Source organism: Apodemus sylvaticus, chromosome 21 (assembly GCF_947179515.1).
Source record: "Apodemus sylvaticus chromosome 21, mApoSyl1.1, whole genome shotgun sequence".
In the NCBI taxonomy this organism is placed as follows: domain Eukaryota; kingdom Metazoa; phylum Chordata; class Mammalia; order Rodentia; family Muridae; genus Apodemus; species Apodemus sylvaticus.
Genome location: NC_067492.1, coordinates 15245776 through 15272710, shown reverse-complemented (window position 1 = coordinate 15272710; position 26935 = coordinate 15245776). Strand labels below are relative to the sequence as shown.

General features: G+C 41.4%; 1 protein-coding gene across 1 annotated transcript in view; it reads left to right on the top strand.

The window, feature by feature from the left end:
* Positions 1 to 26935, top strand: part of Vat1l (vesicle amine transport 1 like) — a 174358-nt gene that overhangs the window by 22582 nt on the left and 124841 nt on the right. Inside the window, exons 2-3 of the mRNA XM_052167143.1 lie at positions 4495 to 4624; positions 11923 to 12138. Coding sequence (XP_052023103.1) covers positions 4495 to 4624; positions 11923 to 12138 — 346 coding nt within the window. The remainder of the gene's footprint in view (positions 1 to 4494; positions 4625 to 11922; positions 12139 to 26935) is intronic.

Below are 26935 nucleotides of genomic sequence, written 5' to 3'. Positions count from 1 at the left end.
TAATAACATAATTGAATATGTTAATATTAAATATAAAGTATATATGAAATACATATTAAAATTATACCAATGTTTTTAGATAGGATTATATCAGAACATTGGTAAGTTCTTTCAACCACTATTCTGCAATGACATCACATGCTTGAAAGCTGTACTATACAACACAAGATATATAAAGAGTCCCTGCCACATGCCTGTGCATCTACAAACTCTGTTATGCCTTCCAGGTCATGATGGACCATAGACCCTTAAACTGAAAGCCAAAATAAATTGTTCTTCCCTTAAGGAAAAAAAAAACTCAATAAGGGAAGCATCTAGAGATTTTGTCCACTACCACCCCAGGCCCCCATGTGCACCTGGGTGATTGATTACATTGTGTCTAGTCCTTAACAACTCTCCTGCATGAGTGTGTGGGGAAAAATCCAGTTATCTCTGAGAGTATACTAGAAACAGTAATTATGAAGCTGTGTGGCCTGATTGGCCCCTGCTTTGTTTTGCTTTTGTGACCATGAAAAATAAAAGCAGCAAGTGCAATGGCTTTTGTTTTCATAGTTCTAAACAGCACTGGTTTGTCTGGGGGAAAAATTGAATAATGTTTCAATGGGTGGTTGATGACAGTACTTGCTTCGTGTGTAGTTACTAGTTTTATGAAGCCAACACCACACAGGGGCTTCAAGTAGAGAGATCCCAGTAGCAAGATGTGAGGATAACAAGGAACTCAGAAGTCAGGAGGCATGGTGGCACACCAAGGTGCTCTCTTCAGAATGGTCCCACCTCCTGACTTTTGGGAAGCAACCGTTTGTTGGGGTGATGTATTTGCTTATATTAAAAATGGCTCCTGGGCTGAAGAGATGACTCTGCAGTTAAGAACACTGGCTGTTCTTCCAGAGGACCCAGGTTTTGATTCCCAGCACCCATGTGATAGCACACAACCATCTGTAACTATAGACTTAGGGGATTCAACACCATCTTTTGGTCTCCATGGTCATCAAACATGCACATGAAAGTAGTCAGTGGTTAAGATAGTATCCTGCTCTTATGGGAGACCCTCACTTAATTCCCAGCACCCACATCAGGTAGCTCACAACTGCCTGTAATTCCAATGTCATAGGGTTCCCACACCTCCAGACTCGTCCATCAGGTGCCTGCCGCTTACAAGCATACTCAAATGCAGACTCAAACACATACACATAATTGAGAATAAAATCAAATTGTTTCCTTTGAAAACGAGTACTTCCTGCTTGGATTGTGAAAAGCCACTCTTCCGATACTGGATACCCTTTGGTAGACTCAGCAGCCGATGAGTGGGAAGAGAGGGAGTTACAGATGTTGCCCTTGAGCATGCCACGTCACCCAGCATGGTGGGTGGGGAAGTCTCCATAAGGGGAACATATTCAGGAGGCTGGGGAGATGGCCGTTGCCTTCCAAAGGGCTCCAGTTCATCTGAGGCAAGATGGGAAACCTACCTCACTCATGATCAGGAGAGCCTCAAGAAAGTGTTGATTATTTTTCAACCCATCCTTCAAGGAAGTCATCCTCTTTGACGTCCTCTGTCCTGTATGAATGAGACCAATATTCGAGAACATTTGTTCCACAACCTCGAGAACTTGAGTTCAAGTCCATGTAAAAAGCAATGCATGGCATCATATGTGTCTGTGATCTCAGCGAGGAGGGAGGAATGGACAGGAACATCATTGGGGCTAGCTGGCTGCCAGCCTAGATTCGAATTCAGAGAAACTCTGACTCTAGGATGTAAATTAGAGTAGGAGAGAGATGACCACCCAGTGTTCTCTGGCCTCCATGTAGGCATATACACACATACATACACTACACACACACACACACATACACACCCATACATATGCACACACACCACATTCATGCATAGTGTATTATATTCTGTAAGGGCTCAAGTTTCTATTATGCTTGAAATCAAATTCTTCCATGTTTTTTAAAGATAATACTGACTTAATCTGTGTGTCTCTGGTTTCCCCCTTTAGAAATGGGTACCACAATTCATTACTCATGTCAATATCATTGAGTTTAAAATACTAAAATGAAAGATACTCAGTACAGTCCTAACCACAAATCAGACACCTAACAGACCTGAGCTGCATCCATTTCAAGAAGTCATGGATGATGTAACCATTAAAGGCAGTCCGCAGAAGACAGGTCACCTCTTCTGTGCTGAAATAGATACTTTCTTCCCAGGGACAGTGGCATTTCCCCTGACCTGATGAAATCACTGAATAGTTTACTGTAGGAACAGTCTGTCTTGGCCCTTCTGAGAGTTCAGTAGCTTGGATCTCAGCTCATAGTCACCATACCCACTTCATGCTGAAGGTGACTGAAGACAACCCTTCTAAGCCATGTAATGGGCATGAGCATGAAGCCATCTCCAGGAGCAGCTGCATTCTCAGGATGTCTGAGTGACTGTTGTCCAGCATTTCCCTCTCAGGGTCTTGGAGAACCCATAAGTTCTCACACAAAAGGAAGCACTGAGCTGAGCTGTGCGTGGGGTGAGAAGTGCTTGATGAGGCAGAAATTCTTTTTACTGTTCTACAGGGACACTTTAGACAATGGATCTTTTCACAGAAGTGAAGTTGGTACACAGCTGATATTGTCCAGTGTCAGCTCTGAAACGGTTTTTAGCACATTCCCTCTTTTATTTTAAAAAAGAAAGGCGAGGCTTCTTAAAATGGTCACATACTTCTTGCCTTCTTAACTGAAGACGTGTGCTCTGAGCCGGTGTTGGTTGAGAACTGGTGCCACGTTTCAGGACTTCACCCTTCAGTAATTTTTACAGCAAGCCTGTGAAATGGGTGCTGCCTAATCCTTGCTCTGCAGATGAGAAATTGAGGACAGAGAAGCCAGATTATTGATTTATCCAAGGTTGTGTAGTTAGAAGTAGTAAACTTCAGACTTGAATTCCATCTCCCCAGCCCCGTAAGAAACAGGACTTATTGCTGGAGAATATTTTAGTTTGAAAAAAAATGATAGGAATGGTTATTAACCACCAAAATAGGAAATCTGAAGGTCCATTTCAAAAGCATTTCTATTATCCAAGTTTGAAGAAGAATTAGTCTTCAAGCCAGAAGTGTAAATTTTTACATATCTGTGACAGTTCCTTTGTTCCACAGATGTCATTTGAGCACTTGTTCTGTGGTGTGACAGTGAGACCATTGTATGCCAGGTACTATAGAAACAAATGCATTTCATGAGGCATACAGTTGCCTTCCAAAGGGCCCCTTACAAGATCCCCATCATCTGAGGCAAGTTGGGGAGCTCACCTCAGTCAAGATCAGGAGAACCTCAATAAAGTGTTGACTTTCCAACCCTTCCTTCACAGAAGTCATCCTCTGTAACTTCCTTCATCCTGTATGAATGAGACCAATGCATGAGAGCGGGGGACAAGGGTAGAATTAGATGCTATTTTGGATTCAAAGAGGCCTCACTGTTCTCATAATAGTTCAAGCCATTTTGTTTGGCCAGATGCTAACAGACCTTAGGTTGTTGGATGGAACAGTTTGTTTTCTCACATGGTGGCTAATAAAAAGGAGAAGCTCGTAAGAACCATATCCCTTGATAAAAGATATCTTTTTCAATGAGATGTGTTCTTCCATGCATGCAGTTACCAAATGAAGTTAAAATGCAGCTCTAAGAATAGATCTAAAACACAAAGCTATTGGGTGCGTTGATGGCATTTGTGAAATTGAGCATGTGATTTCCTATAGCAATGGCTCAGGCATAACTTTCATAACTGTCTCATCTTAAAAGTAATGAATTAACAGGAAATACCCTGTAACTTCTCTCCTGCAGATATGACGTAGATTGTATATTCTCAGATCGCTGAGGCCATCTTTAGTCCCTTTATGTCCCTTCTTTAAGTTACCTTCCTCCTATAGGAAATACTACAGTCTTTTGATGGCTCCCATTCATTTTAGTGGATGCTGATTATACACAATGCTGGCAAAAATATGTGTGGTGATTGAGGAGAGAGGCTTGGTTGTCTTGAGCCCTTTAAATTTTGTGCCCTTTCTCTTTCTGTCTCATGGATAGACTGGTAGCCATTGTGCCTGGCTGCTTTCCACTTATCTGCTTCTAACCACTCCCTAGTATGTTTTTTAAGCTGTTGATTAAGCGCTGGAATGTCTAACGACCAATCTAGTCAATATGTGTTTTCAGACTAAGAGCGAGCAGACTCTGAGGGAGAATAAAGGGCAGAATCAGAGTGTGAGCAGCAACTCTCTTCACTGCCAGGAAAGCATTACTTACCCGCACAGAGATAATTGAATTTTGTTTTATTGCTGATATCTAGCTAAGTGGCATTACTATTAGGGACACTTTGGCAAGAAGGATTTTTTTTTTTTTTTTTTTACAAAAGGAAGAAGAGGAAAGGAGGGGGTGGAGGAAAGGCAGGGCGAAGGGAAGAAAATGCAGAGTAGTGTTTTGAGTGACTCTCATTTTGAATATCTTTATGCTTGCTGTTCACAGTGGCTTGAACTTCATTGACCTGATGGTGCGACAGGGAAACATTGACAACCCTCCCAAGACACCCTTGGTGCCAGGATTCGAATGTTCTGGGATTGTTGAAGCTCTGGGGGACAGCGTAAAAGGATACGAGGTAAAATTTCAAGTCTGACTTCAACAGTTCTAATCCTCTAAAGCCTGTGAGGCAGTGAAACTGGGAAAACATTTCAGATAATAGCAGCCATGCTTTATTTTGTCATTTTGTTATTTGGTAATATTCTCCATTTTGTAATAATAGGATTTTCAAAAAAAAATCTCATGGTTTTATTTATTGCTTCTTTCTTTCTTTTTTTATTCGATATATTCCTTATTTACATTTTTCCTTTCCTGGATCCCCCCTCCCTGAAAGTCCCATAAGCCCTCTTCCCTCCCTCTGTTTCCCCATCCACCCCTTCCTACTTTCCTATCCTGTTATTCCCCTACACTGCTGCACTGAGCCTTTCCAGAACCAGGGGCCACTCCTTCCTTCTTCTTGGACATCATTTGATATGTGGACTGTGTCTTGGGTATTCCAAGCTTCTAGGCTAATATCTGCTTATCAGTGAGTGCATACCATGAGTGATCTTTTGAGACTGGGTTACCTCACTTAGGATGATGTTCTCCAGTTCCATCCATTTGTCTAAGAATTTCATGAATTCATTGTTTCTAATGGCTGAATAGTACTCCATTGTGTAAATATACCACATTTTTTTGTATCCATTCCTCCGTCGAGGGACATCTGGGTTCTTTCCAGCTTCTGGCTATTATAAATAGGGCTGCTATGAACATAGTGGAGCATGTGTCCTTATTGCATGCTGGGGAATCCTCTGGGTATATGCCTAGGAGTAGTATAGCAGGGTCTTCCGGAAGTGTCAATGCCCAATTTTCTGAGGAATTGCCAGACTGATTTCCAGAGTGGTTGTACCAGTTGTTGCTTATTTCTTATGTTTTTTTTTTCATATGTTGTCTTGGTTGCTCTTGGCAACAGTTTGGGGAAGTAGGCTGACAAATGTTGCTATATTCTTTATTCATAAGTACTTAATGTAGCTATTAAGACTATTTGATAGTAACTAAGTGCATATCCCCTTGCCCCAGCTACAGCTAGTATTTTCCACCATCTAACCAACTTAAAAACACAAAAGTAAGGGGAGTTACTTGTTTTATAATGTGGTTCCTTATAGTATTTACTTAGTTGATGCTTTTTTAAATTATCATTCATAAATTCTGAACTGTTTTAGGAATGGGTAGAGCAGGACTTTAAATTACAAAAACAAAACAAAACAAAACAAAATAAAACAAAACCTCAAGTCAAAGAATGTCTCCCTGACAATAGGATAGAATCAGTGCTGAATTAATGGCTTTGGAAGAGGACATTAGGTAAGGGGTTTAATCCATTATTCTGCTTCCATACACATATGAAATTCTCTATAATAAATCTTTTTTTTTTTGGTTTTTTTGGATTTTTTTTTTCAGACAGGGTTTCTCTGTATAGCCCTGGCTGTCCTGGAACTTACTCTGTAGACCAGGCTGGCCTCAAACTCAGGAATCCGCCTACCTCTGCCTCCCGAGTGCTGGGATTACAGGTGTGTGCCACTCCCCCCCACCCCTCCCGGCATAATAAAACATTTAATTTTGAGAAAAGGATGCATGCATAACTTTTTCTATAAACTAAATACAATTTTGTCCATAAAAACTGAAACACTGGGGCTGGCTGGATGGCAGTTGGATAAAGGTGCTCACCACCAAGCGTGCAAGACACACACACACACACACACACACACACAAATGATGTAATAAAAATCTAATGAAACGCCTTGGCAACATCAGCTGTATAAAAATTGAGAGTTTAGACTCTGAAAACTCACTACAAATCAAATTCAAGGGCTCTCACTCATGACTGAGGTCCCATCAGGGAGTCTGGGTGATTGACATTTGAGGAATCACCATAACCAGCTTTATAAAGAGGAATCATCTTTTCTATAATCACAAGGAGTACCACCCAGCCAGCCCCTGCCCCCACACACATGCTCAGTAAAGGATTTTACTGTTCCCTCAGTTTCACAAGGTTCAGCATTTCTCTGTGCGGTTAAAAGGAAGAAAGCTGATCCCAGATTTAAGTCACCAAAACCATTGACTCTTCCTATAGTCTCATGGTCTTTAACCCATATTTCCATCTTCACCTCCAATGCTACAAAATACATGCAAAGAATGAGAAGATGAAAGTGAACCTGAAAAACCCAATGCCAGAGCACTCTCCATCTTGACCTTTAGCCTGCAGCCCATCCTCCCCCAGATGAAACTTTCCTCCACCTGAAAATATCAAACGTTCCAGATTCATGGTGATGAGTGTCTGGAAGCTGCACCCCACTTAGAGATGTGCCTGCCAAAGATTTCTTTTCTTTTCTTTCTTTTCTTTCTTTGGTATAGAATAGAGTTTATTCAAGGTAGAAGATGGGAGTTAGAGAGTAGAGAGGCAGGGAGAGAGAGAGAGAGAGAGAGAGAGAGAGAGAGAGAGAGAGAGAGAGAGAGAGAGAGAGAGAGAAAGAGAAGAGAGAAGAGAGTAGAGAAGTGAAGGCCGGCCATGACAATGTGGAGGGGGGAGGGGAGGAGAGCCCTGGAGGGGCAGAGAGGTGAGAGTGCCAAGAGGCAAGAGCAGTGAGAGAGAGCTGCGAAAGATTTCTAAATAATATAGGAGAAGAAAAACCCAGGAAGAAGAAAAAGGAGGAGGAGGAAGAGGAAGAAGAGGAGAAGGAGGAGGAGGAGGGAGAAGAGGAGGAGGAGGAGGAGGAGGAGGAGGAGGAGGAGGAAGAAGAAGAAGAAGAAGAAAAAGAAGAAGAAGAAGAAGAAGAAGAAGAAGAAGAAGAAGAAGAAGAAGAAGAAGAAGAAGAAGAAGAAGAAGAAGAAGAAGAAGAAGAATGAGCTTTAGATTTTTAAATACAACTTTCCTTTCTCTGTTCCTAGTAGATATTCACCAAGGCACACATCTATCACTTCCTGGAAATGCTGCATCTACCTGGATCTGTTTGTTCTTCACTCTCCCACATGGCCCCAAATGAAAATCTCAGTCTGCTTGCTCTGTTAGCCTTGAGCAGTGAATAAATATCAGTTACCAGAAATGTGATTAGTCTTGATTTAGAGGAATAACTTAACATTCTCAATTAGATGCGTCCATTCTTTAAATATAGCTTATCTTCTAGTTAGCCCTGACTTGACAGTAATATCAGGCCTTCAGTTCAGCCCCTCTCTTCTGCCAGTGATTCTCAGCTGTGCATATGTTTTTAAAGGGCCCCTGCATGTTTCCATACAGAGTGTAATATGGGAGAAAGCCGACACTAATACACTCCGTGTGATTCTGACTTAAGATTCTTAACGTTGGATATAAAATCCCATGTAGCAATGTGGTCCATGGCACATTTGATGTGATCAATAGCAAAGGCTTGAAAAGTTGCTGTCAGGGGCCATGAGTAAAGGACTGATGTGGGGCTCATGGTCTCAGGGCTGATTTTAGTTTTCTTACTAGAATAAACTAATTGGATAAATAGGCATATATACTTCACATATATGTGAGTATTTGTGCATATGCCAATCCTATTGCCTAGTCATGCGTGCAATTTTGAGAATGACATAAATGCATGAATTTGATAGACTGATGTTGAGAGTGGTCATACACTTTCACTGTGAAGTACATCGAGACACTCAATTCATTTCCTTTCGTGCGGAAACTGGAGGCCATTAGCTACTCTGGGGTACCAAGTATATGTCTCCGTTTTCACAATTACATGAAGAAGATCTCTTTGTGATCTGGTTCATATGCTTACACTGAAGACAACACTTAACAGTTTCTACCATGGGGTGACATTTCTTTTTTCTGCTCAGTTTAGTCACTAGTCATCCATTCCTTCTGCTTTGTGCAGTGGAGCAGGTCTTTGCTGCTGTGTGTCACTGATGTGTGGATGACTGAGTTTCAGAAACACATTATTCTTTGTAAGACAGATAGCACATGTTGCCCTTTTCCTGGTTTCCATGCACTGTGCTATGTGCACTGGATCTATATTACTTCATGAATTCTGTGTCCATTCTAGAGATGGCGAAAGTGCTTTGAATGGTCACTTTGAGTGTGGCATCATAGATTCTACTGTCGTGTACTTATAGGCAGTATGTTTTCTTCATAGCACTTTACCTCAGTCACAGTGGCTTTACTTATTTGTGTCTAGAGTTGAAGCACCAAGATGCCAGTCATGATTCTGTTCTAGATCTAGAACATTTGACAGTGATTTGATATTTCTTTGGCTTCCTTTAAATGAGCATACTAAAGGTCATTCATTTGTACCCAAGGGCTATGGTGGAGCCCTTCTTAAAGAAGTTGCTGCTACTGTTGGATAAGGTTAGAAAGCAAACACTAAGCTATAGGGGAAGAAGCAGTAGAATCAATTATAAGAAAAATATGTAAAAACTGAACCATTTTTTTTTTTAGGAAAAGCCATTAATTCTTGGGAGTTGACATTGACCATAGCAAATCTGTTATATTTGAAAGCTGTAATATAAAGAGCTAATGTTTCAAATCCACAAATGTTTTCGTTTATCTAGCACTTGGTGACCCATGCAAACTGTTAGTGTTTCTTCTGCTGTTCCCATTTATCTTTAATAATGATGTGCTACAAAACAAAACAAAACAAAACAACAGCAACCTCATCATTTCACAAGCATTGTTCTTTTCCTTCCCTTTTCCCAGCGTTGGGATAGGCCAGCTATTGCTAGGAGTGCAGCTGCTGCCCATGCCTTCGTGGGTTTGCCAATGCTTGCATGCATCAAACCACACAAAGCCTTTAGGAAGATACCTTCCTGTGCCACACATCCACTAAACATTGCTTATCACTGTTGCCATCCAACACTGCTGTCCTATTTCACCTGAAGCCTGATTTCTCTTGTTCATCCCTCGCCCATGGGTTTATACGGATCACTCTTCTACCAAGCTTTATGTCTGCTAGGATCAATAATCCTGGGATCACGTTGGACACAAACACAATGAACTAGGTGTGGAGGGAGTCTCTCTGGGCATGAGAAACAAATAAATGAGAGTGTTCTGAACTCCTAGTCCTGTTCTCAGTGCTCAGGGAAGTTTAACCAGCCTGCCTTAACGGATTCTCTTATCACCAAAATAGAGTGGTTAGATGACATCAGAAGGTTAGATCATCAGAAGGTACCTTAACACTGACATTGTAATTCGGGGCAATGGTATAACCTGGAATCCATGGCTCTTGGAAGGTTTTAATACATTGGTTGCAAAGGATCAAAAGTGTCTTGGAATTGGGAGGTAGATAAGAATATCTTTAGAAATGCTAGGTTTGGTTTCATTAGAAGGCAATTTTAATATACATCAGATTCTAAGTCCAGAACCTCTGCCCCCAAAATTATCAAATATATTTATGTTTAAACTTGAAATCCAAATTATGTCTATCAAAGTGGAGAACTTCTTCTATCCAGCATTCAGTGAGTCTAGGAGTACTTACAATCTTGAGAGAAGGAGAAGAAGAAAAAGAAGAGGCAAGTTTGAACCAGAGCCACAAATAAGTTTGATCAAGGACCTCTCATCGTCTAGACCAGAAAAGAGTCAGAGATAGGAGAATCTGTGTCTAAGCCAAATCTTACAAGAAAAAAGAATGATGAAAGTATCAGATACTCCCCTGTGCCCAGCCATCAGATCACTGTGGTGATTAACTGTTCTCTCAGAGCAAGGAGACCTGCCTACTAGGATTTTGTGGCTCAGATATCTCTCCTGAATTAAGCTATCCAAGCTCCTGCAGGGATGCATTGATTTTGGGACAGAGATGTGAGGAGCACTATAAATATCGTTCCTACTTCTGTAGATCCCATGACATATCTAATTGAGCTCCTCTTAACCCATGTCTGATAGGTGCCAAGGTACATCAGTAAACCTTTATAGACACTGTGAAATTCACAGACTGAAGTTATAGCCACCTGATCCCCAATACACAGATCTGTCTGGTTTTAGAAAGAAGACTACTATGGAGTCTCTTGGATCACATCAACCCTAAGAGAAACATGATCTTTACTCTTTTGGATCAATGTCTGAAACACCCCCATTCTCCTGCAGTCAGCCTAAGAGCTTACTTTCTACTAAGATATTCCTTCCAGATAGAATTACCTCCTAAGACCTGCCACTCAAAGTATTTGCCACCTGCAGTTTTTCAGAGAATGTTAACAATTGAAGAGTGTGAACTGTAATTCATTCACTATTCAAGACTAAGAAGGGGATTAAAGAAATAATCATGGCAGGAGAGCATTGTGATGTCATGAAAAGATATATGATGGACTGATCTTTGCCTGTGTGACCTCAGGCGAGAGATAGAATTTGCCCTCGGTTTCAACATGTGCATAGTGAGACTAATACCCCAGAAAGCTGTCATGGAATCTAAATAACTGATGTAATATGAAAATTGGAATTTAGCATATAGTATATGATTATTTTTGTTCAGTGGATGTTTTCTTTCTGTTATAATCAAATGTACAAATAGAACAGACTCTCGAGAAGAGAGGTTCCAAGCCAGGGTGTGAATCCAGGGGCACTTGGATATGAGGGCTAATAAAAGCCTTAGAGGAAGGGCTCACAGTACAGGCAGATGGCAGATTGGGAAGGAGAACGGAAGAGCTGTATGGTCCTTCTGCTTTATCAGATGTACATACCAGTACAGATCAGCCTCTGCTCACACCTGGACAATCTTCAGAATTCTAGTGACAGGAGACAAAAGTATAGCTCAGTTAATAGAATGTTTATCTAGCACGCACAGGGTACTACTGATTTGACGTCCTTAGCCAGCATATAAAAGCCAGAAAACTGGGGCATGCCTAGAATCCCACTTCTTGGAAGGTGGAGACAGGAAGATAAGAGTTCACGGTCATCCTCAGCCATATAGCAAGTTTTTGGCCATCCTAGAACACATGAGATGGTTTGAGAAGGAGAAATAAGGGAGGAGGAGGAGGAAGAAGAAGAAGAGGAGGAGGAGGAGGAAGATGAGGGGAGGAAGAAGAAAAGAGTTATTGCAATAACAGAATGAGTTTCCCTGAATTTGTAGCTGTGAGGAGAAACAATAGGGAAGATGGGCAGATAGCGCCAGATCGCCAGAACTCTCAATGGTTCAGTAAATAATCATATTATTTAATAGCAGTTTACGTGAGTTTTTACTACAAATGCATGGAAAAGAGTTCGTTTCATCAAAAAGCAAATATGAAAATTGTAAAGATTTCTACAGAACTCGCAGTGTATATGCATTGGGAGAAACAGTCTGTATATTGTGTAAGAAAAACGCTGTGCGCGTTATATACCATGGACAGCACCCAATGCGTCCAGTCCTTGTCAGAACCCCATTTAACCTTGAATTTCTTTATTCTCAGATTGGAGACCGTGTAATGGCATTTGTCAACTACAATGCCTGGGCTGAGGTGGTCTGCACTCCAGTGGAGTTTGTCTACAAGATCCCGGATGACATGAGTTTCTCTGAGGCCGCTGCCTTCCCCATGAACTTCGTCACTGCATACACAATGCTTTTTGAGATTGCCAACCTCCGTGAAGGGATGTCCGTGCTCGTGCACTCAGCTGGTGGTGGAGTGGTAAGTTTGCTGCTTGTGGTTCAATTTCTTCAAGGTCCTGATGGTACCAATGGAGTTGAAATTGACAATACGGATCTTATATGAGTTGCAGTCATTGGTAGGAATTATCTACAGTAGTGGCGGCATGAATTGCAAAAGCCTTTATAGATTATTGCAGTGGAGTTAGGTTAAAATTAAATCTCAGAGATGGTCTCTCTTGGAGTTAGGGTGGTCTCAGCATGTCATGTGAGGACACAGCGGTCTCAGGCATGGCTTTTGTAGAGAGACACTGATAAGCAAGTGCTGTGTTGAACATTATAAGATACCTATGAACTTCACGTCCTACAGATACCACATAAAATGCCAAGATAGTGCATAATATTCTTTGCAACTAACTGCAGAATTTGGCATAATTCTTGTGGTAACATTCTAATGCACTGTACTCTGGTATATTTTGTTAAATGGGAAGAAAACTGAGCACAGAGATTAACCTGTCCCACTGAGAACTGCACATGTCGCTTAGGTCACCCAGGAGAGTATCATACATGGGAATAGTCTATGTGCAGTCTCTCAGAGGTATCTTTGCCAGGTGGGGCAATGAAAGAAATCAAAACTTCTGCTCTATAGTTCAGGAATGGCGGGGTTTTCTTCTATGGTTTCAATTTGTCTTGGTGTCTATGTCCAATGCATATTGTATGTCTTCACGTGGACAAGCACTAGGCTTGGCATGTTCTGAGATTTGGCTGGAACTTTCATCTTTCTGAGAGTAGGTGGTATTACTAGCTCAACAAATATTCATTAAGCACACACCATGATCTCGAATCTATGGATGCATAAATTCAGAAGAGAAGGTACAATCTAAAAGAATTTCAGAGGTGTCTAAAGTTGTGATTCTGTTTGGTGGCTCTGAGATGAAATCTTATAATTGAATCTATCTCAGATATTTTAATTGTAGTTTGGTTAATATTGATTTAAAATAAGAACCTTGGCTTCTTACATCTACAGAATTTTCTGAAGCGTAAAGTAAATTCTCTCTGTCTGTCTCTCTCTCTGTCTCTCTATCTCTCTCTGTCTCTCTTTGTCTCTCTGTCTCTGACTGTCTCTCTGTCTCTGTCTGTCTGTCTCTGTCTCTGTCTCTGTCTCTGTCTCTGTCTCTCTCTCTCTCTCTCTCTCTCTCTCTCTCTCTCTCTCTCTGTGTGTGTGTGTGTGTGTGTGTGTGTGTGTTAGAGAAAGAGGAAGACAGAGGTTGACACCAGGACATCAAGTGTCTTCCTCAGTCACTCTTCACCTTATTTTTTGAAACAAAAGTCTGTCACTGAGCCTGATGCTCCCAATTTACCTAGGCTGACTGGCCAGCAAGGCCTGTGGATCCTTCCATCTATACCTCCCTTACACTGGGATAAGAACCACCACAGATGCTGAATATGGAACCCAGATCCTCATGCTTGTACAGTAAACACCTTACCAGAGTACTTTTCCCATCCCATGAATGTCATTTCTACATTTCTCTTCTGAAAAAATCAGCTTCACATCCAAAAGCAAGGGTGTGAAATTCCAGAACGTCTTAAGATTAGATCTTTCATCTCACTCACAAATTTACTGATGTCTTCTGACCACTAGTAAAGATGGAATAAAATGAAATGCCCCCTAAAAACAAGATGGATTTCCTTTCTAGAAATCTGCTAAGAGCAAGCAGGCCATTTAGAAAGCTGGCATTTACGGTCTCGGTGTGTTCTGCATACAAAGTTTGGGGATGCTTTCATGTTGCCAGCAGAAGCACCCATCTGTGTGGTGGTGCTGGCTTCAATCTTGGCAAGGGTTGTCTGATAGTTCATTACACTCACTTGACAATTTTGATTGGCTCTGGGATCAACTAGAAATACCAGGCTATTACCTGGACTTTCTTGATCAGACTGTTTTAATCAGGAAGGCTACCCTAAATATGGCAGCATCTTCTAAGAGCAACCAAGATATAAAAAGACATGGAGGATACACCTTGCTTTTTGCCTTCTTGCTTGCACTCTTATTGGAAAGTCCATCTTTCTTATTGCTGCCACATTCTTTCAATGATAGTGGAACCGATTTCTTAGGCTTATAATGTTGACTAAAGATGAGTAGTAGCTCTCCAGACGTCTTTAAAGCCTCCAGATTGAGATTGCTGAAATGCCCAGTCTCGTGCACTGGGCAAGAAAGTAAGCAACACAGTCCCCTGTGGTCTCTGCATCAGTTTCTCTCTCTAGGTTCCTGCCTGGAGTTCCTGCCACAACTTTCCTTGATGGTGAACTGTTACTTGGAATTGTAATCCAAACGAACCTCTTCTTACCACACTGCTTTTGGGTAGCAAGTTTTATCATTGCAACAGAAAGCAAACTAGAACATCCCATTTGCATAGAATAACATTGTTTTATTTCTCTTTCTTTTTGTGCTGAGAACAAATAGGCACCTATCAAGAGTACATTTCTCATAAATGAAAAGAAATTCTTGGGAACTCAACCGAATTTTTACTCTGCCTCATTCTGCAATTGTAGATATTGTTAATGACTAAAAGGAGAAAGAGGTGAAGAGATGAAGTAAAGGGCGATGAAGAGAAGGAAAATAAGTTAGTGAGCACAACACAGGCTGGGCTGTGTTAAAGCATTGTTTGAGATGGACAAAAGTTTTCTCTGTTGTTCTCATAAAAGCTAGTGAAACTAAGGGGCATGATCATTGATGAAAGAAAGCTTATGTTCATGTGATGGAGCCCAACCCATTGGCCAGAGAAATACTGGTTTGGAGACTAGGTGGCAGCTCTTCTGTGGTTTCTCATAGAGAATGTATGTGGGAAAACCATCAGAATCTTCTCTAGAGCTGTTTATTCAGCCTGTGCTGTATTTCCTCGAACTCTCTTTATGCTGTGCTACCAAGACTATCTAACAGCATTGAAGAAAAATAAAATTCTGTGAGAGTCAAAGTGTGAGAACCAAGAAGATGTGGTTTGGCTTCATCTTTGGAAAGATGGGCCTCCTGTCTCTCCAGAGGAAGGGGTCTTGAATGACATTGCTCCCAAACCAAATTGTTAGTCAAATTGACAAAATTCAAGGTCACCATTAAAGCAAGGAGTGTGGACCGAGGACATAGTTGTTGTATTTCATAGCTGCCAGCAGCTCTCACGAACTGGGTTGCTGGAACAGAAGCTGAGGGATAGATGGGGAAGGGGCGAAAAGAAAGAAGGGCCAGGACAATGTTTCACTGATCGAGGCCAAAACTTTAATGTCAGACCTTTTAACAGTTGGGGCAAACCCTTCCTCCCAGACTCTGGGCTGAGTTCTGGTGGAAGTTGTCTAGCTTCTCTTGGAGGTCCTTGTCTCGACTGCTTGGGCAGCTGAGTGGATCACCTGCTTAATTCAGGAATTCCTAGACCTGGAGGAACAATGAGCTTAACCTTCACTGAGCTTCTCCACCCTAGGATAAAAATTCCTGCCTTAACCTACTTCCCTATTATGTCCTAAAGGCAGATTCCTGCCCAAAGCCAGGGATTGTCCTTGGGTAAAGTCAAGTTCCTACCATGTGGACTCCCAATATTGCTCAGTACACATAGTTACACACAGAGACAGCCATGCACTCTGGGCAGGGGTGACAATGTCTTGCAGAAATGAAGACTGTCCTGGGGAAGGCCTGGACTACCTCCACCCCACATTGAGGATATGAGTGAGTCCTCCTACTTATAACCAGATTTCTCCCAAGACAAGACAGATGGTCATGGAGCCCCCTCAGGGCAAGTTCACTTGCATTGTTTGTGACACCCCTGGAGAAGAATGGAGGAATCCCAAGCCACTGTCCCAGCCACCCTGTGTACAGTTTCTGTGGTAGGCAGGATAATGCTCCTGAAGATACCTGAGTCCCTAGCCCCTTTGCATGGCTTCTAGATTCTAAGAGAGACACAGAATCTTGAGTCCACAGAAAGAAACACCTCTACTAGCATGGTTTCAGCTGAGTGAAATCCACTTCAGATGTGAGATTTCCAGAGGCATAGTATAAGAAAGATGTGTTTTGGAAGTTCCAAACTGTGGAATAATTTGTCACAGAGGCCATTTTTCCTGGCCCCTCACAGTGGAAATCCCACTGTGAATTAAGAAAAGCACATGAAGCAATAGAAGAGACACAATTTGTGCCCTACCCTGTATGATTTTAAACCTATTCTTTCTCCACTCAACAACCCAGAATGTTAGGAGAACATAGGCCATTTGTTTTCATGTTTCCACTTACTCAGGACTGGGGCAATGTGTGTTAGTAAAGTGCTTGCCATGTGTGCATATAGGCATGAGTTTGGTCTCCAAGAACCTACACAAAAAGTCTGAAGCCAAGGAAGCAAAGGCAAGGACATTTGGAGGCAGCCAATCCACACTACTTGGCAAATTTCAAGCCAGTGAGAATTCCTGAGGAATGACCTCTGACGTCCACATAGATGCACACACATGAAAACACACACACATACACACATACACACATACAAGCACACACATACAGATACATACACACATATACATACACACGTATACATGTATACACATACACATATGTATACACATAAAAACACATACAAATACATACATACACATACATGTACATACACACATATACATGTATACACATACACACATGTATACACATACAAACACATACAAATACATACATATATACATACACACATACATGTATACACATACACACATACAAACAAGTACATACAAATACGCACATACATACACACATATACATACACACATACATATATACACACATATATACAAACACATACAAATACATACATACACACATATACATGGACACATACATGTATACATATACATACACATACAAATACATACACATATACATACACACATGTATAGCCACATATATACATACACATACAAATACATACACATATACATACACACATATACAAACATAAACACATGTATACACATAAATACACATATACACACATACATATATGCACACATACACACATATACACATGCCACTATTTAGTCGATTTTCAGGAATAAGTAGAGACATTTAAAAAGCTGTGAGACCTTGGTTCAGGTATACATATTTTAGATGGCTATTGATGTGAGAGTAAAAACTAAGCATCAGGAGGATAAAACTGCCTAAACTGAGTTTCTGCAAAATATACAGTCTTAATTGTGCCAAGATTTCTGTCAGCTTTGCAGTAAAAGTTAGGGTGGACATTTTGCAGATAGCTCATAAAGAATATCAACTTAGGCTGTGATTTTACAGAACTATAATTGGGCATGGGGAAATAATTCAGACCAGAGCAGGATGTGTGGTCACTGGAGTGGTCCAAATGTAGCCAATGCTCCATCAAAGCCTTAGATACATCAATTTCCTCTGACTATAGAATGACCAGATGGCTGAAGATGGTAATGCCCCTAATCAAATCTTGAGAAACTGGTGGAAAATTGGTTGATGAGCCCTTAAATGAAAGTAACAAAATAAAGCAATGGTGTGGGACTCCTGTCAGGAACTCTATGGGTATGTTCCAATCCCATTCCGAATGCCTTGCTGATGAAGCTCCGAGTTTAGGCATTGTGACTCAGGATGTGCTCCAGTTCTGGATGTGACATCGTCATGCCATATCTACTGGGAATCCATTTGCATCTAATTGTGACGTTGGATGTTCTCTACTTTGGATTTTTCCCCCTCACCTGAGCAGTGAACCCAGGGCAGCAAGCGTCCTCGCCATTTGGCTGATATAGGGGTATCCATGTCCGAGATTAGCATCTCCCTTCCCTAGCTTCCTTCCAGCCACACCGACCTGCTCACTCTTCTCAGAGCACACCAACCACTCTAAAATTCTGTGCTTTCTCGCATCCTATTTCTTCTTTACAGAATTATCTTCTTAAATGATTCAAATGTCACCTCCTCTGGGAAGCTGCACAGCAGTCCATGTCTAGGTAATCCCTTTTGTGAATGCTACAGAAGAATCCTTACAGTCACAAAGATTTCCTTTCAGATGGTTTCTCTTGAGCAGTGTTTCATGGTCTAGCCTGTTATCTAGTAGAAAACATGGATGGTTGTGTGGTCCATGAATTTAACACTGAAGATATGTCTTCCAATAGCTGGCTGCTTGTGAGCAATTTAAAATCTATGAAGTTGAAATGCTGTTATCTGCCTTATGACACCACAAAAAAAGGAGAAAAGGGGGTTAAAATTATGACTTACATAAAGCCCATTAATTCTCCAGAGAAATGGAGGGAAATGATGGGGTAGGGAGAGAGGAAGAGAGAGAAAAGAAAGGATGATGAAGGAATGGAGATTTGGAAGGAATGAAGGCAAGAACAGATAGAGAGGCAAAGAGAGGCTCACCTTTATACTCAGTACCGAGAACAGTCTTGGACCCAAAGCATGGATGAATAACATCATTTCTGGCAAAGATTTGATGCAAACAAGGCTTTATTCTTATTCATAGAGCATACTTTTAAAGATATGCAATGAACTGACACCTCATCTCTACCCAAATTTATACAGTTTAATCACAGAGCATCATACAAGCTCAGATCAAAGGGAATCCGTCAAAATATCTCACCAATACTACTCAAACCTGACAAGGTCATGAAAACAAAAAAGGCAAAGAGCCCGGAGATGCAGTCACATATGAGAGGAGATAAAGAAGTCAGGATGTGTGTGTTGGCACTAGACATGTCTCAGAAGAAGGGATCCCAATTGAGGAATTGTCTTTAGAGACAAGGTTGTGGGGGAATTTTCTTCATGATGGATGTGGGATGGATCAGCCCACTGGGCACAGTGTCATTCCTGGGGAGGAAGGCCTGGATGACAGAAGAAGTCAGGCTGTAAGTAACATGGCCTCTGTTTCAGTTCCTGACTCCAGGTTGTTGCTTGAGTTCCTGCCCTAATTTCCCTAAATAGTGGATGGGTTGGGTATTGTGGGTATGAAGGCTATGTTTCTTTGATCAGTGTTTTATCAAAGCAACAGGAACTCAAGCTAGGAAAACATGGAAGTGCAGTATGGTACCCTAGATAGATGGAGGGTATAATCTAAAGGGAAAACTGGTGAAATTCAAAGAAACTCTGCAGTTTAATTAATATGATGTTGATTCTCTAGTTCAGATGAATGTACCCTGCAATGGAAGACATTACCATTAAGGACAGGAAGGTCATGTTTTTATAGAAAGTCTCTAGACTCTCTTTTCTACCTCTTTAAAAAACTAAAACTTTTCTAATGTAAAGAGGAGAGGGGAAAGGTAGACAGTTTCAGCTAGGAGATTCTTGGCTTACATAAATGGATTTTCAAAGTCTTTATATTTCTCCAGCTCTGTCATAGAAGTCTCTCATTTTCCCCAAGCAAAAGAATGCTTTAGAGAAAATAACTAGGTCTCCATCAATCCTGGCTTTAGTTGCAAATCAGAAGGACTGGATGAAGCATCTGAAACTCTTTCTTGGAAGTGAATGAGGTTTTATGCATGGCCTCCCAGCTGAGACATTAGAAGGAGGAGGAAGAAGAGGAGGAGGAAAAGGAAGAGGAGGGAGATAGGAAGAAAGAGAAAAATAGTGAAGGGGAGAAAGGGAGGGAGAGGGAGAAGGAGAGGGAGACTGTGAAAAGCTGATCTGTCTATGGGTCTTGGAAAGGAAAGCATAATTTAACTTTCAGCTAATTGGCTACAGCTCAAGACTACACTCCATTTAGTATGAATGAGGTATCTCCCAGAATCATTCAAACCCTTGAAAAGAAGCAACCACAAAAGCGAATGGGGAGTCTCAACTGAAACACTCTAAGTATCCACTAAATCATCCCACATGCCCAGCACTGTTGTTCTCCCCCCCCCCCCCCCCCAAATGACGGATTCGTAATGCTTTAGCATGAAACCTTGAGAACATGGAAAAAGCCTCAGGGTGTTAAATTTAGGCCTGTAGGGTAACACCTTTGTTTCTTGTTGCTCTGATTTAATAATGATGATGATTGATGATGATGACGATGATGACAACAACAACAACAAAATAGACAAAAGCAACTTCATGGAGAAAGATTTTTTTTAGCCAGAGTTCAAGGGTACTGCCAATCATGGTAGAGAAGTCATGGCAGTGGAAGATGGAAGCAGCTGGTAACCTCATATCCACAATCAGGAAACAGAATGATAAGTTAATACTGTTGTCAGCTCCCTTTTTCCATTAATTCAGTCTTGGATCCTAGCTAGAGGGGGAACAAGTTCCCTCTAATTCCCATCTTGATTAATCCAATCGAGATTATCTCTCAATCAGGCCCAGAGGCCTGTCCCCCTCTAGGTTCTGTCAAGTGGACAGTTGACAGTAACCATCTCAGCAAGAGCCAGTTTTGATATAAGACTCTTTTCAATGGTGAAAAGTTGGTCTATCTAAGGATCTCAGCACATTGTGATAGGGAGGGCATGGTTGAGCAGAAATCACATCCCAGCAGTGAGGGAGCAGAGAACATTCTCTCTGAGCAGATTTCAGCTTAAAGGAGTATTTTGTTGAAAACAAAGCCATGATTGATCATGAAAGGCACTAGCATTGACACAGCTCCTCAAGCCTGCAACCTAAGAACTATAACGAGTTCTTCTCTGACATGCTGTCCTTTCCAAACCCTGAGATCCATTCGTTCACTCACTCATACAGTGCAGTACAGAGATTGTGCACATCTACTTCGTTCAAGATGTTGATTTATGCACCAGAAATTGAACAAGGAATAAAACAGATTCTCCCCTTTCAATGAGAAGTCCCATAAATCAAAAGTGGACACATAAATTAAATGATCCCATAGATAGCTTTGTTTTGGTCTTTGGAAGGAGATGCATGCTAACATGAATTTTTATAACAGAGAACAGACCTGGGAAAGAACAGGATGTGGAATCAGGAAGCCACCTCCTCATGGCTTACAGACATGGCTAAAGGCCATTATTAATTGAAGCAAGCCTTTTCTTTTTAATTTTATTTTTTTACTCATTCACTTTACATCCAATTCACTGCCTCCTCCCAGTTACCCTTCCCAGAATCCTTTTCCCATACCCTTCTGAGTAGATAGGGGATCCCTGGGTACCCCCACCCCCACACACACACCTTAGCAATTCAAGACTCTATGAAGCTAGGCACTTACTCTCTAACTGAGGCCAGACAAGGCAGCCCAGCCACTATTAACATATCTCAAATATAGGCATCAGCTTTTAGGATACCCCTATTCTAGTTTTTTGGGACCGACATGAAGGTCAAGCTGCACATCTATTACATATGAGTGAGGAGGCCTATGTCCAACCTTGATGGTTTAGATTCTGAAAGCCCTAAGGATGCAGGTTGGTTGACTCTGTTGGCCTTCCTATGGAGTTACTTTCTTCTTCTTTAACTGATGTTCCATTTTACAACTCTGGGCTTTGTCAGAGCCCATGCTTCTGCAATTGCAGTGTGGCTACAATGTCACCTGTTATTGTTGCAATTCTTTAACTGTTTCCTGCTCACAAGGTCCCCTCTTAATTTTTTTAAACCTGTGGTATGTGTGTGTGTGTGTGTGTGTGTGTGTGTGTGAGAGAGAGAGAGAGAGAGAGAGAGAGAGAGAGAGAGGAGAGAGAGAGAGAGAGAGACTTTGTGCATATGTGTACTATGGTAAGCACATGGATGTCAGAGGGTAATCTTGGGAGTCAGTCTTTGTTTCCTGCCTTATTTGAGACAACATTCTTTGCTTGTTCATTTCTGAATACCCCAAGCTAGCCAGCCCATAAGCTTCTGGGGACTCACTTTCCTCTGCCTCACCTCTCTTTGTTCTTTTAACTCTTTGTTTGTGGCTGGAATGGTTCTACAATGCACCAATCTGCCACTATACCTTGTTCTGCAGTGGGGATGGTAGGGAATAATAGGGTCATTCTCAGATTAAGTTCACTATAAGTTCATCTTGCATGCTACCCGTACTGTCAGGATTTTCCTGCAGCTCCTATCTGCCTCTTCTCTTGGGTCTTTATTTCCATGGGACAGAAGGACTTCAGCTTTCTAAAAGGGCATGGGAAAGATGGCTAGCTGGCCACCCAGCTCTGTGCTCCCCTCTGTATGAAAAGATGCACAACCAGGGATTGCTTTTCAAGGTGATCCGGCTACACCCCACCCTCAGATCTAGCTGGGATGGTGTGTTGGTATTGGGCCGATGATGGGGTACAGACAGACTCTCCGTAATACACACCACGTCCAAGTCTGTCTCTTCCATCAGAATCTCTTCTGAACTGCCTCCCCAGTTTCTTGAAGGTGTTGAGATCAACCCAAGGGACATTCTGAATCTGGTACTGTTCCATTAACCTGAAATTCTGAAAAATTTCACCTTCTTCCCTGCCCCCATCCATTCTCTACCCTGCCATGATAAACTTCATGTAAACAAGAAGAAAAGAAACTGGTGCCATCAAAACTACTCTGATTTTCTAGGCTCTCCTTTTCCAGTCACTTATGCTCCCTGAAGTCTTTGCAGGTTATGTCTGATGTTTCTTCCTCCCAGTCTACATCTTCCTTCTCCTTGAGCTTTTCCAAGAGCAATGATTCCAACCTGAGCTCCATAGTCAAATCTGTAGTCTGGGTGCAAAGCCTAGTGCCTTGAACAACTGCTTAGCATCTCAGTTTCCTCATTTATATGAGGAATCAAAACATTGCAGCTACTACTACTCAGAAGCTCCCTGTTTGTGCTAAACAAGCTGGCACTGGGATTCAGAAACATTTGGCAATGGTAAGTGAGGGTCAACTTGCCTCACCCCATCCCCTCAACCCAGAAAATTAATATCTCATTAATTTTGTATATATATCCTGCTTCATAAGTATCTAGTTGTAGACCAAAAAGCCTATCACTTCAAAAAATATTCTAGAAGAGTTTGCTAAGAGGTCCTGTTACTGAATTAATCCCAGAGGAAAAATAAGATCCCCAGAATTCTTATAACATTTAATCTGTTGATGCTGTTTTGAGGAGCTCTTGATCATGCCAGCCAATGCTTTTCTAAGACATTTTGATCTGCATCAAAATATATGCTACATAAATGAGATCCATTCTCATGGACTCTGTGCCTGTCCTCCTATCACCCCTCCTCCTCTCCAGCATCCTTCAGGGACCTAAATAGCAGCTATATGCAAATAGTCACAGAGTTGGAAGGAGGCAAAGGCATCATGATCCTTTGCCAATCACCAGCTGTGCATTAGATGCTCTGCAACATTTGTTTATTTCCTATTAAGTTCTCTCTGCTGCACTCTGTAAAACCATGGGAAAGAGACTATGAACTCTCAGTTCTTTAATTCTTCTTTATCTTCCCAACCACTCCATCTATAAATTTGAAGCAAGACTACTGTCTGTCTTAGCAATTACTGCTGAGCCTAGATCATCACATGTCATATTATCAACACCAACAAAAGTTTAGCTCTTATACTCACCTGGACTAAGAGTATTGATGATGCTTCCAAAGCTATGGAAGTTCATTAGTCAGAGGGTTAGGTTGACCCCCAAGTATCCTGGGCTGGGGACTCCCAAAGCAATACTCTTGACACTACCCCAACAGCAGTGGCTTCAGAAACACCTACATCTCTCTTCATTTTTTTCTGCCTACCTCATTTGTGCCATAGAACAAGGGAGAGTTTTCTGTGGCGAGACACTTGGTCCCTAAAGGGACTTCAATGATAGGAAACAGAACTGCTAAAAATTTAAAGAGAACAAAGTGGCCCTGCCATGTCCTTCATGAATAATTGACATCACCAGAATTAACTGCATCTTCACATCAGCAGAAAAGGCCAGGACTGGGGTTGAGACCTCCTCTAACATCCAACCCTGTGAGACAAGCATTTTGCTTTCCTAAAGGTCCAACATGCTCCTGAGATATGTGATGGAATGGGGTCCCCACTCTCTGTCCTCAGAAGCATTTGATGACAACATTGAGTATAGATTCCTTATGCCACAAATGTGCTTCATATTAGATAGATATTAAATACATTAGATATATAGATATTAAATGTGTTAGATCTAAACAACTTGCTGGCTTAGGGAATATTTATATACTCTTCTAAGCTCTGTTCAGGTCTGGCAAAGCCTTCCTTGAACTGTATTCTAGTTGCTTTTAACTGCTGCACATAAATCATGATTAGCTTGAAGAACTACCTCTATCATAAATATTGTAAAGGTTGAGTTTGGCCTCAGAGGCAGGATCCATTCACTCAATATTAGCTGAACAAATTTATCAGCTCTTTAGTGTAGACATACTCAAGCAGACTGAGCTCCATAATTCCCATCCATTGTCTGTGAGACAGAAACTATTACAGTTCCATTTTAATAGAGGAAACTAAGGCATAGAAAGATGTCTTGGTTGCTTGAGGTTACATTGTGCTATTAATGAGAACTGGTCTGTGAACTCTCTGAGTAGGAGTTCAAGGTTTGAAAGGGTCTGGCTGTGAAGATGAGTGGGCTGTGTCAACAGAAGCTTTGTTTCCACTTGGAGTGAGATGAGATGGATTCTCATACTTGCATCTTGTTTGGGGCACTCCTCTTCTAAATCTGGGTCCACCTAGGTGCTGAGGAATCTTCAGGAGGAGAGGGGACTCAGCTGATGACTTGTCACAGAATCTGGCAAAGCCAGACTGGATCTTCCCTTGACTGTAGCAGTCCATCTGAAATTAAACCCCCAATTACCACACCCACAAAAACAAAGATGGTACCATTCCTTCATCCTGCATCTTGTCCCTTGAGCCCACATCAAACACATAGCTTGATATATTTGGAGAAAGTATGAAGAAATCCCAAGGAAAAAAATAAAAACGTTTAAAAGGTAAATACAAGCTTTTGTAGTAGTAGAGTCTAGATTCTAAGCCATCTTTGGAGTTCATCCTAGCTTTTGAGTTTCCAAGCAAGACACAGGGGCGGGGCAGACTGACTTCTTTGAACCCTGTTTTTCTCTCTGTACGAATGTGGCTATAGTGTCTGTCTCATGGTTCTCATGTGTTGTTTTTATAAAGAGAATTTTGTGGGTGGATTATCATGCTCTCCAGCCAAGAAAAAAATGGATATGCTTCCTGCCATTATTAATAATATTATTACCAACACAGTATCATCATTATCATCCAATTAGGAATACTCAGTGGTACTTTGGCATTCACAGCCAGAAACAGATGAGTAATGAACAGCACAGTCTGAGGGTTGCTAGCTTTTGACACCTGAGACAAGGGCGGATAAGGATACTCATGCTGCCTCTCATTTATCTTTCCTGAAATTGTCTGTTTAGGGAACTGGAATGTCTTCGGTTGCTCAAATCATCTCACCTGTGCCTTTCCAAATATCACTTTCCTTGAACACAGAAGAGATCATTAAACTTAAGGAAAAGATAGCTTCAGAGTTCTTGAACACCTGCCAAGATCTTCAAACAAATGGACTAGTCTTCTCTGGGTTTAGATGACACTGGGGACCTATCAGCTTCCCCCAGTGACACACCTAAAAGGTCACTCTTGCTTTTCAGAGTAGTATTGCCTTATTAAGAGAAAGGATTGGCTCAGATAGGAATAAATGAGGTATATAGAATTTATACCTTTTTCATGTTTGAGGAATGTAGTCTAAGCTCCAGCTGATGCTCTTGGGCTGTTTGTCCCCAGTCCTAGGTACCATGATTCTTAGGATGACCCCTGATATTCCTGGACACTTTCTTCTCAGCTCACTCATTTCACAGGGTAAATTCAAGTTGCCCTTTCCTAACATATCCTCCTTGCTCAAGATATAGTGGTGCCCCTAAATTATACACCAGAACAGGGAAACAAAAGTAGAGGCCTCCCTTTCCCTCACAACCCAGAATTCTACCTACCCTACACTCAGACACAACTCCTTAACTGTCCCCAAAACATTTCATGCTGTTTCTTCCCATTGTGACTTCTCGTTTCTCCTCACCCACTACTTTTTCTGTTTCTTTCTCTTTCTTGTCATTTCTATTTCTGCCAAACACCTTTTCCTCTCTGTATCTTTCTGCCTTTCTTTTCCTCTCTCTTTTGATTTTTTTCTTCATTTTTTTCTCCCCTGCCTCCTTTACCCCTGTCTAGCTCTATCTTGGTCTTGTTTCTTCCACCTTTTCACCTCTCCTTAACATCTGTGAGGTATGAGCATTAGAAATAACTGTGCTGGTCTTTGGATATTTTATATCAATCAATCTGAGAATTAAAATGCATGACACAGGTTTTTTTTTTAACTCTTCATCACTGGCCACAGTGATAGGAACTGGGAGGGGAGGGGTAAAGAATTCTGAAGCTCGGGAATACTACACACGATTCTAGGACATCACACGTGACTGGTTATGAACTGGTATCTAGGATGGGGAGTATATAGGGGAAGAAAAGAATAAAAGGGACAGAGCTAGAGTATCGCAAGATTGTCCACAAACACACAACCTGGACATGTTGTAGGAACTTGAAGTGACAGGGAGGAGGAGAATAGAGAATGACAGTAAAAATGGGCTGGCCCTTGAGTTCATAGCCAAGTTGAAAGTGGAAACATTACTCTAGAAATAATCTCACATCCATAGGCTTTACTCTAAACCTATATAGAATCTTTAGAAGATTGTGAATAGTTGTGCTTTTTGACATTTTTATAAGATTTTATATGAGGGATGGTTGGAGGGAAGATGGGAGTGAATATGAATGTTAGATCTGGCCAGTGTGAGAACCAAGTGATTTTGAAATGGGTTGCATTCCAGAGTACCCTTTCTGAGAGAGAAAAGACTGTGTGCACTGGCATTTGCTACTTTGTGGGCTCCTTCTTCTACCCCTTCAGCACCCTAATGCTAGATAGGAGAGATAA